The 10,981-nt window shown below is 47.6% G+C and overlaps 1 protein-coding gene across 1 annotated transcript in view; it reads left to right on the top strand.

Annotated features, from left to right (window-relative positions):
* The window catches only part of Dennd2d (DENN/MADD domain containing 2D), a 23,269-nt gene that overhangs the window by 1,933 nt on the left and 10,355 nt on the right, over positions 1-10,981 (top strand). The window contains exons 2-6 of the mRNA XM_013024602.1: positions 4,475-4,650; positions 5,480-5,592; positions 6,980-7,049; positions 7,725-7,802; positions 8,932-9,076. Of these exons, the coding sequence (XP_012880056.1) occupies positions 4,475-4,650; positions 5,480-5,592; positions 6,980-7,049; positions 7,725-7,802; positions 8,932-9,076 (582 nt within the window). The remainder of the gene's footprint in view (positions 1-4,474; positions 4,651-5,479; positions 5,593-6,979; positions 7,050-7,724; positions 7,803-8,931; positions 9,077-10,981) is intronic.

Below are 10,981 nucleotides of genomic sequence, written 5' to 3'. Positions count from 1 at the left end.
CTTCCTTCCTTCCTTCCTTCCTCTCTCTCTCTTTCTTTCTCTCTCTTTCTTTTTTCCTTTCTCTTTCTCTTGTTCTTTCTTTCTCCCTTTCTTTCTTCTCTCCACTCTGTATACTAGTGCTTGAGTTGTATACTTGAGTTGTATACTTGAGTTTGATAAATGTGAAGTTTCTTAAGGAAGAGAAAGCAGTCTTTTGTTAAATGTCTTGGGTCTTGGGTCTCAGCCCAAAAGTCTAGTTCACTTTTTTTTTTTTGGTCAAGGATTTCTGACTTTGGCTGTTCCCCTATCTCTTCTGATAAAGCAGGAGGAAACAGGCTAAAAATGCTGCTCCAAGGATTTAGGAAAGGACATGATTTCCTGAGCTTTTGGACCATCATGAGAAGATTCAGGTTCTCAAGGCCCTTTGCAAACTGTGGGATATTTGCTGTGGAAAACTCTCAGAGGCAGGAGCCTGGACAAATCTCACCCTCCACAGCTCTGATTAAATGACCTCTTGGTTGCTCTTATGCTTCACTTTCCCCATCTGTATCAGGAAGCTGCTAGTTCCTCAAACAGGCCTCAGTATAGGTTGTAAGACATAGTGATGGCTGTGTGTCCTGACTCACGTTCTTCACCTGGTGAAATATTCAAAACATACTTCGTTACTGTGACTAGGGCTTCCGGCTTCCCCCTAGAGTCATGACTGGGTCCTTCTTTTGTTTGTTGCTTTCTTTTTTGTTTGTTTGTTTTGTTGGCTGTGGGACTTGAACTCTGGGCATGGGCGCTGTCCCTCAGCTCTTCAGCTCAAGGCGAGCACTCTACCACTTGAGCCACAGTGCCACTTCCAGTTTCTGGTGGTTAATTGGAGAGAAGAGTCTCATGGACTTCCGTGCCCGGGCTGGCTTTGAATCCTGATCTTTAGCTCTCAGCCTCTTGAGTAGCTAGGATTACAGGTGTGAGCCACTGGTATCTGGCTATTGCTGTTTATAAAGATGGGGAAAGTGGGCTAAACTTAAGTCCTTGTACGTGGCTAGGCAGGTTTGTGTGCCTCTTGAGCCACGCCCCCATCCTTCTAGAAGCCTGGCTTTTATTAGTTCCTGTTTAAGAGTTCTTGCAGGCGAGCTCCCTGTCTTTATCACCCTAAAACCCCTTTCTTATTCTCAAACCCCACTTCTTTCCAAAGGGATGCTAATTCTTTGCAGGAATGGCAGGCACTATTGTCAAATCACTTTGCCTCCTGCCTTTCCTGAGGCAACTTCCTGGCACATCTTACCCTATGGCTTTTCTATTCCAAAAGTGTCTGTGAGCTGAGTGTGCACACCTGTCATCCCTACACTTGGCAGGTCGAGGCAGGATTTGTTCCATGTCAGTTGGGCTACGTGGGTTTACAGGGTGAGACCCTGCCTCAGCAGAACAAAGGTTTCTGTAGGGATGCTAGATGGTTTAGTACTATCTTTTTCAGGCTCCAGACAATGCATTTCAACTTGCTGACCTGGCCCAACAAGGAGAAAGTTAGAGCAGGAGTGGGGGTGGGGTAGCCATGACCCGGATGCTTTGTACTGCTGCTGAGTGACTTCTGGCAGTTAATGCAGCCAGTGCCCAACTTTATGCTGGGATAAGTTCCTGAGTCACTGTTTCCTATTTGGAAAGAGAGAAGCTGCTGGACCCTGGGACAGCCCCAGTATCTGCTTTAGCCCAGGAAATGCCACAGGGAGAGAAAGAGAGTTGTTATTGGAGTTGTTCTGGAAGTATCTACAACTCTCAGCGCAGATCCAGGCTTATTCTCTTCTATCAGAAGAGAATCTTTGGAGTCCATACAGACTTCCAAGGATCCCCTCTTCCATTTAGATAATTATGAGGCCAAGCATTTCCCTTTATTAGGGCAAGGTCGTGGCCCCTTAGTGGCAGGGAGTGTTTGGATCTATACTCTTCTTTTTCTCTTCTTGTTCTTGGGACCCATCTGACCATTGTCCTGGGCACTGTCCCTGAGCTTTTGCACACAAGGCTAGTGTCCTACCACTTGAGTCACAGCTCCACTTCTGGTTTTTTGATAGTTAATTGCAGATAAAATCTCCAGTTCTTTCCTGCTGGGGTTGGCTTGGAACCCTGATCCTCAGACATCAGCCTTCTGAGTAGCTAGGATTATAGGCATGAGCCACTGTCCTGTGCTTTTGATGGACTGAAGGGTTTATTGGTTGGTGTCAGTCCTAGGGCTTGAACTCAGGGCCTGCATGCTGTCCCTGAGCTTTTTTGCTCAAGGTAGTGCTCTGCCACTTGAGCCACAGCTCCACTTCTGGCTTTTTGGCTGTTAACTGGAGATAATCTCACAAATTTTCTGCAATCCTTAGATCTCAGCCTCCTGAGTACCTAGAATAATAGGCATGAACCATGTGTCCTGTGCCTGTTTTTTGTTGTTGTTGTTGGTTGTGGTGCTTGAACTCTGGGCTTGGGCACTGTCCCTCAGCTCTTCAGTTCAAGGCTAGCACTCTACCACTTGAGCCACAGCACCATTTCTGACTTTTTCTGCATATGTGGTGCTGAGGAATGGAACCCAGGGCCTCATGCATGTGAGGCAAGCACTCTACCACTGAGCCACCTTCCCAGCCCCTCACTTTTGTTGTTGTTGTTGTTTTGTTTTAAAATTTACTTCATCATCATTATAGAGATGATGTACAGAGGGTAACATTTACATGAGTCAGGTAATAAGTACATTTCCTCTCATACAGTGTCATCTGGTCCCTCACTCTCCCATTCCCTCCCTCCCACCTCCACCCACAAGTTATATAGTTCACTTTCATCAATGCCCAGTGAGCTCCACTGCTGTACTTTGCCATCCTTTTGCTTCAAGTTCTGTGCCCATTCTCCTGCATATGCACATGTGAATACACTGTATATAAAGAATACAGAATCATCAGAAAAAGAAAAAACAAATTTAAAGAAGTCTTTTGTGGGGCTGGAAAGGTGGCTCAGTGGTAGAGCGCTTGCCTTACGTGCATGAGGCCCTGGGTTCGATTCCTCAGCATCACATGAGCAGAAGAAGCCAGAAGTGGTGCTGTGGCTCAAGTGGTAGAGTGCTAGCCTTGAGCTGAAGAGCTGAGGGACAGCGCCCAGGCCCAGAGTTCAGGCCCCACTACCAACAAAAGAAAAACAAAACAACAACAACAAAAGTCTTTTGTTTCCATATCTTGGGAATTCATTTCAGTATGTATATTATTTTATATAAATAGGAAGAAGTGCTTAGGCATTTCACCTCTGTGGTTCTCTCCTAAGACTCGCCTCTTTCTGTCCTGTGCTCTTAATGGGGATCTGGAAATCTTGGAGTCTCTAGAATGTGGCAGGTGGCTTTGTGGGGGTTTTCAGGCTCTGTTGACCATGGTGAGAAGTGAAATGCTGCCCATTAAGTCCTGAGGATGCAAGGTCCTAGTCCTGAGATTGACCCACAGGTCCAATGCCATTGGGCCTTTATTGTAAATAAACTGACAGCTCAGAACTCAAAGCCCAGAGCCCAGAAGCAGTTGAGCCTCAGCGTTGTTTGCTGTTTGCTTATGACCTTTCGTCTCACCACACCCTGGGGCTGTGGGGAGGAGCTGAGAGCTGAGCCGCACTGCCAGGATGCTGGCTGTGTCAGTATCACTATATATGTGCAGTTGCCTGCTGGGCCTGGTTATATCCTTCTTTCTCAATTACGGAGTGCCCAGGATGGAAACTGCTCTACCCTTTCTGGAAGACAGAGTGTGGCTGTGCTTCACAGAGTTGTGGCTGGAGACAGAAGCGGCAGCCTCCGTAGGCTGTTTGTAGCCAGCCTGGGGGTGAAAAGGAAAGTCTTTCATGCTCCGAAAGGCCCAGGAAGATGGAAGGACGGAGGGTAGGCCAAGCCCTCAGGCTCTTCCGAAACCGGTTACCTAGAGTCCGAGCAGGTCAGGAACTGGATTGCCCACTTCCTCTTTATCTTACGGTGACCCTCTCAAATAGGCTTTTGTTTTGTTTTTTTTCTTTTTCCTCTTTCATTTATAGGCCATTTGGTCTCCCACGTGTCTGGGTTCGGTTTGCCTGGTTGCTGTGTTGAGCTGCTTGTTCCTTCTGGGAGGTTGGGGGTGGAGGCTGGTGTGTTCCCAGCCTCTCGCCCTGTGGGCCTGTGGGCATGTTCTGGTGAGTTAAGATGAGTTTATTCACCTGGAAAACCATTCCAGAACTGGCCAGGTGGGCCGAAATTCCATGGTACCAGCTGCACGTGGCCGCATGGCCTCTCTAGGACCTTTTTTCAGTTTCCACGTCTATGATTTCTTTCTTCCTCTTGGCTCTCCCATGGTTTTCAGTTTCCCAGGGCAGGTTGTGGAAACTGCCCACTTGGCCCTGGTAACTGGCAGTACTGGACTGGCTCCAGCTATCTCAGCACGAGCAAGAGAGAGGGGGAGAAGTTGCCCAGATTGACCCAGAAGCCTCCAGGTGGACTGATGGATGACATACTGAAGCGAACCTGGCTTCTTGGTTTCAGGAACCCCCCAGGACAATGCAGGAGAGGCTACCAAGGAAACAGAAAGGACCCAGGACCATTCTCTATCCAGCTTTGCTGGGGGACAGCACTTCTTTGAATACCTTCTAGTGGTTTCTCTGAAAAAAAAGCATTCAGGGGATGACTATGAGCCCACCATTACCTACCAGTTTCCTAAGGTAAGGACTTACCATGGAGAAGTGTTGAAAGGTGATGGGATTTTATACTTCCTCTCCCCACCTGCCTGGGCTTGAGCTCTGAGCTTGCTGCTCTCATTTCTTTTGTAGACTGAACCTAATGCTCTGCTATATCACCCAAGGAATCTAGGTCTGCTTTGTGATGGATGGACAGAGCCTCCCTAGCAGGGAAAGTTGGTGTGTGTTCTTGCCCCTCGAGGGCCTCCTGGTTCTTCCAAATTCTTCCTTCAGTCACCTTTCTCTGCCGAGAAGCTTACTTACTGTCAAACCTCCTGGCCCCATCTCCTCCCTGGTTGTTGGGGAAAGGAGAGGGTGGGGCAGCCCCCAGCCAGCAGGCAGGCTCAGGGCTCAGCTATCACCGAAGCATCAGACTTCTTCATGTTTGATCGTGCAGTGGGTGAAAGGGTGAGAATTGGGCATCTTCCTGTTAACTCCTCTCGTTAGCAACTGCAGTAGCTGAAGTGTCTGTTTCTCTTCTCTGATGTGGTATCTCTCTGATGTTACCTTCCCAAGGCCTGGGCCACCACAGGGCCTCTTGTAATCAGTGGAAGCCCTGAACTCTTTCCTTCCTCTATAAATCCTGAAGATATGGAAGTCTACCCAAGTTTATCTTGATGTGGCCCAGAAGGAGCTGTTTTGTCTTAGGGGGCCATTCCAGGCAGACTTGTGTGAAGTGAGCCCAGGAATTCTTTGGTCCCCTGGCTAATGGATAAAGCTTATCCTCTGATAGTTTTACTACCTCAGAAGAAGCCCTATCAGGCTTCTGTTCCTCTTTAATGCCCCAGCAATCCATTGTCTCTTTTCCTTGTAGCGAGAGAACTTGCTTCGGGGTCAGCAGGAGGAGGAAGAGCGACTGCTCAAAGCCATACCTTTGTTCTGTTTCCCAGATGGGAATGAGTGGGCACCACTCACCGAGTATCCCAGGTAACACTCAGCCTTGGGGCGCGGGTGTCAGATTGGAAGAGAAGGAGCAAGTGTGAGCCATCATGTGGCTCTTGTGGCTCCCTAACCCCATGTACATGATGGTTTCCGACCATGGAGTGCATACTGGGGTATGAACTCAGAGACTTATACTTGCTAGGCAAGTGCTTTGTGGCTTGAGCCACACCACTAGACCACTCCTCCCTTTTTTTTAAACTTGAAGTTATTTTTTAGATAGCATCTAACTTTTTAAAATGTGAACTGCCTGAGATCAGGATCCTTCTGCCCAAACCACCTGCATAACTAGGATTAAAAGCATACACCACCACATCCAGTATGTGTTGCTAAGGCCAAAGATCATTGCTTCATTTTGACCTATTGCCAGATCACAGTCATGTTCCACCCCATCCCCGCCCCCACCTGCCCCAGAGCAACAATCAATGCTTTTGACCCGCAGAAGCTGGGCTCAGCAGAAGGCCTTGCACCTCTAGGAAGATAATATCAGGAATCTTTGAAGTTGACTGCTTGAGTTCACATTCTGACTTTAGCACATAGATGTGGACTTTGGATAAAAAATACCCTCTGAACTGGGCACTGGTGGCTCAAGTCTATAATCCTAGCTACCCTGAAAGCTGAGATCTGAGGATTGCAGTTTGAGCCAGCTATGGCAAGAAAGTCTGTACACTCATCTCCAATTGAACACCAAAAAAAAAAAAAGAGGCAGAAGTGGAACTGTGGCTCAAGTGGTGGAGCACTAGTGAGCCTTGAGTTAACAAGCTCAGGGACAATGCCCAGGCCTCAAGCTCAGGTCCAGAGAGAGAGCCACAGCCAGAGCCAGAGAGAGAGTCAGAGAGAGGGGGAGAGAGAAAGAGAGAGAGAGAGAGAGAGGTTTTTCAGGCTAACATTGGGGAGTCACATGAGTTCTCATAGCTACTTAAAAGACTCATAGCTGAGAATTGTGGCCCCAAGCCAATCAAGGCAGGAAAGACTCTTATCTCCAATTAACTACCAAAAAAAAAATGCTGGAAATGGAGCTGAGGCTTGAGTGATAAGAGCATCAGACTTGAGCCAAAAAGCTAAGGAGCAGCACCCTTGAGTTTAAGACCCAGTACAGGTACAAAAAAAGAAGAAAAAAAAAAGACCATTCCAGAACCTCTGTTTCTTCCCTTTTAAAATTTGGGTAATAATTGAACCTCTCTTAACAGGTTGTTTTGAGATTTAAGTAAGGTGATACCTTGAGGGCTTACTGCCCTGAATGTGCTCATACATTACTGGGGTTCTTGCTACCAGGTTAAAAAACAGCTCCCCTGTGTCTTCTTAACACTGACTACTTTCCTGTTATAAAATCTAGTGTGCAAATGCAAACTAAGCACTTTCTTCTCTTTCTTAGGGAGACCTTCTCCTTTGTCCTGACCAACGTGGATGGGAGCAGGAAGATTGGCTACTGCAGGCGCCTCTTGGTCTGTGCTGCTCAGAACTGCCTTCTCCTCTCTGTAGCCTTCTCAGTTCCACAGCTGGGCTTGCTCAAGTCTCAGTTGCCAAAGCCCAGGCTCACCAGCAGTGGTGGTGGAAGGGAGAGTACAGCCCTGCACCTGTTGTCATGTTAGTGCCTCCTCTGCCAGCCCACAAGAATCAGGACAGGGCCCCTCCTCACCTGCCCCTGGGTACCCCAGGCTTTGACCTGTGCCGCCTCCCATTTTCAATAGGTCCATTTGTGAGAGACTCCATGAGAGTTCTCTCTACACTATCCAGGCCTGCTTGCTTTAGGCTTCTGGAGCCTCCCAAGAAGAGGCTGGGATTTAGACAATTGCTTTCAGTTTTTAGGGTCTCTGGAGGGCTCTCCAAGGCACCTTTACAGTGCCATTTTCTCATCTCTAAACTCACTTGTTCCCCTTTCCTAAACTTTAGATCACAGTGGCCCTGAAGGCAAGAGGGTTTGCCTTTGGGACCCCAGCCCCTTCAAGGCAATCTTCTTCCCTGCTGCCATTCCTATGAATGGAACCTCTACGCAGCCAGGCCCTTTCTGCAACTGGCCATTAACCCTCACCCCCCACCCTTCTCTGTGTCCGTCAGCCTGGGTGGGAGAAGCCCTTAGGGAGGCTGTGGCCCTGAAGAATCCTCTTGTTTCTCCGTAGCCCACAGGCCCTGGTCCTCGCCTTCCCAAAGTGTACTGCATCATCAGCTGCATCGGCTCCTTCGGCTTGTTTGCCAAGGTAGGAGTGGAACAAGATTCCTCAGGGCCTGTTGGGCCTGTTCATCTTCCCAGCGCTGTCTGGCTGCTGGCCCTACCTGTGCAACCTGAGCCTTTAGTGAAGCTGCTTCCTGACAGCCCAGTCAGCATCAGGGCACGTGGGCAGACTGAAGAAGAGAGAGGGCTTTGATCCACTTGATTTCAAGTGACTCTAGAGGTCCGTCTTTACTGTCCCCCACCCCCAAAGCCACTGTTTCCATTTCCTTCAAGGAAGAAAGCCTTGGCTGCCAGTCAAGGAGAATGGCTTCAGGCCTTTTGAGGTTATTCGGTTTCCTCATCTGTCAAATGGATCTAATGATCACCACCTTCCAGGCTCTGGGGCTGTTTTGTGAGGTCCAAGAGAGGTGTAGAGCATGCTGGGCACTGGTGGCTCACACCTGTAATCCTAGCTACTCAGGAGGCTGAGATGTGAAGATTTCACTTTGAAGACAGCCCAAAAGACTCATCCCCAATTAATCAGTAAAAAGTTAGAAGTAGAGCTGTGGCTCCACAGTGATATAGTACCAACTTTGAGTGGCTAAATGAGAATGCAAGGCCCTGAGTTCAAGCCCTAGTACTGGTACAAGAAAAAAAAAAAGGATAAAGAAGGGGCACATCCTGTCTTGGTGGGTAGGAACTGCCCCTTGGCAGGTCTCTTGGAAGAAGAATTCTGTCAGCTTTTGCTTGGGCAGAGCTTTTATCTGTGTATTGTTCTAAAGGCCAAAGGTAGTGTCTGGCCCTAGAGAGACTCCAGTGGGAGCCGAGGACAGAGTACCACCCAAGAGGCTACCATTGCAGGCTCTTATTCCAGCCAGTGTCATTGTGGATGATGACTTTGCTCTGGAATGACTTCCTGGTGACAGTAGTTTTATGTTGGTGTTGTGAGAAGGGAGAGATATGGATTTGTATATGGAATATGAACAGAAGGTGAAGCAAAAGCAAATCTTGTTCAGGATAGAGAAATCAGATTATTGGGCATGAGACCAGTGTCTGTCTAGGATAGCTAGCTGGTGAAGGGACCCAGGAGATCCATGAAAATAAGCCAGCATGAGAGCCCCATGATGCTCAGGGGCATCCTCTGGACCAGGCTTCCCACGCTCCTTTCCCCGCAGATCCTGGATGAAGTGGAGAAGAGGCATCAGATCTCTATGGCCGTCATCTACCCGTTCATGCAGGGCCTCCGAGAGGCTGCCTTCCCTGCGCCTGGAAAGACTGTTACCCTCAAGAGCTTTATCCCTGACTCAGGCACAGAGGTAGGTTAACAAATAGGTGAGATCCCATTCTCCACCTGATTGTGGCACCTCTTACCTCTGTTCTTCCATTTATCAGGTTAAAGGACAGAGAAACGAAGCCAGGTGGGGACTAGGAATTGATTAGAATTCTAGGCAGAGCTGAGATCAAACACACATTTGCTGAGTGTCTTAATTTGATACCCTTAAGCAACTAAGTACTTACTAGTCCATTTAAGCTATTGTGTGTGTGTGTGTGTGTGTGTGTGTGTGTGTGTGTGTGTTTGTGTGCCAGTCCTAGAGCTTGAACTCAGGACCTGGATGCTATTCCAGTTCTTTTTTGCTCAAGGCTAGCAGTTTAACACCTGAGCCACAGTTCCATTTTCAGCTTTTTTGGAGGTTAATTAGAGTTGAGTCTCATGGACTTTCTTGCCCAGGCAGGCTTTGGAACTGTAACCCTCAGATCTCAGCCTCCTGAGTAGCCAAGGGTAAAGGTATGAGCCATTGGTGCCTGGCTACTGAAACTTTTGTGTATGTGTGTGTGGCAGTGTTAGACTTGATTCAGGTCCTGGGCGCTATCTCTAAGCTTTTTTTCCTCAAGACTAATGCTATGATCCACATCTTCACTTCTGGCCATTATTATTATTATTGGAGGTTAATTGAAGATAACTATCTCTTGGATTTGTCTGCCTGGCTGGCTTCAAACCTCGATCTTTAGATTTCAGCCTCTGGAGTAGCTAGGATTACAGCATCCAATGCCCAGCCACTGAGTCTTTTTGTTGTGATTAATATACTATGCATATTGAGGTTTGGGTGCTGTAAGGGACTTTGCTCCCGGCCCCCAAACTGCCACTTGGCCCCACACTTTATTGTGTACATCTGTCCCATGTACTTACCTCACGTCCTCCATCTGTCTACTTCTTATCACCTGTCCCCCATCCCAAGCCCCACCCATGTTACATGGTTTGGTATTAAGTCCCCAGACAGACTGTAGCAGCAAGGAGAAGAATGTTGTTGTTTAGAACTTTAGCCTCAACCCTCTGGGAATTGTGGAGAGTCCTTTTGCATCTCCAAGCCTTGGCTTTTCCATAAAGAAATAGAAGAGTGGCTAGAATTGTTCATTAACAGGACAAAAGAAGTACAAAATGCTTTGCTGTTTGCTAAGTGGTACTAGTTTCTGTGTACACAGTGGTATTCATAAGGAACCCTGACCTCTTGGAGCTAAATGTTTGATGAGGAAAGATACATGAAATAAATAAGCATGTCAATAAATAGGTAATTAAAACTAAGTACATTATGATGAAATCAAAACCATGGCACTCCATGAGGAAAAGACCAGGAAGTATTAGATGACTAAGGGAGGCCTGTGAGGCCTGAAAGATGATGGAATGAGACAGGAGAGCAGAGGAGGAAAGGTCCAACCTATGAGACCTTCAGGCAAACAGCCTTTGCTCAAGAGCAGAAACTCACTGGGGGAGAGGAGTATGCTCAAGACACGAAGACCTCATGTTAAACATTATACTGTGCCATCCTCTCAGTAGAGAAAAGTACTAGCCAACTGCCAGTTGGCTCACACCTGCAATCCTATCTACTCAAGAGGCTGACATCTGAGGAAAACAGTTTAAAGCCATCTTGGACAGAAAAGTCTGTAGACTCTCATCTCCAATTAACCAGCAAAAAGCTGGTAGTAAAGTGGTAGAGCACTGATCTTGCACAAAACAGCCAAGAGAAAGCTTGAGGCCCTGAGTTAAAGTCTCAGTTCTCAGTTCTGGTGCACACACACCACACTACCACACCACATCTCTCTCTCTCACACACACACACACATACACACAGAGGGAGAGAGAGAGAAAGAAAGAGAAAGAGAAGGAAGGAAGGAAGGAAGGAAGGAAGGAAGGAAGGAAGGAAGGAAGGAAGGAAGGAAGGAAGGAAG

The sequence above is a fragment of the Dipodomys ordii genome, unplaced genomic scaffold (genome assembly GCF_000151885.1).
Source record: "Dipodomys ordii isolate 6190 unplaced genomic scaffold, Dord_2.0 Scaffold78, whole genome shotgun sequence".
Lineage (NCBI taxonomy): Eukaryota > Metazoa > Chordata > Mammalia > Rodentia > Heteromyidae > Dipodomys > Dipodomys ordii.
Note: the sequence above shows the minus strand (reverse complement) of the source record. Positions and strands in the feature narration are given on the sequence as shown.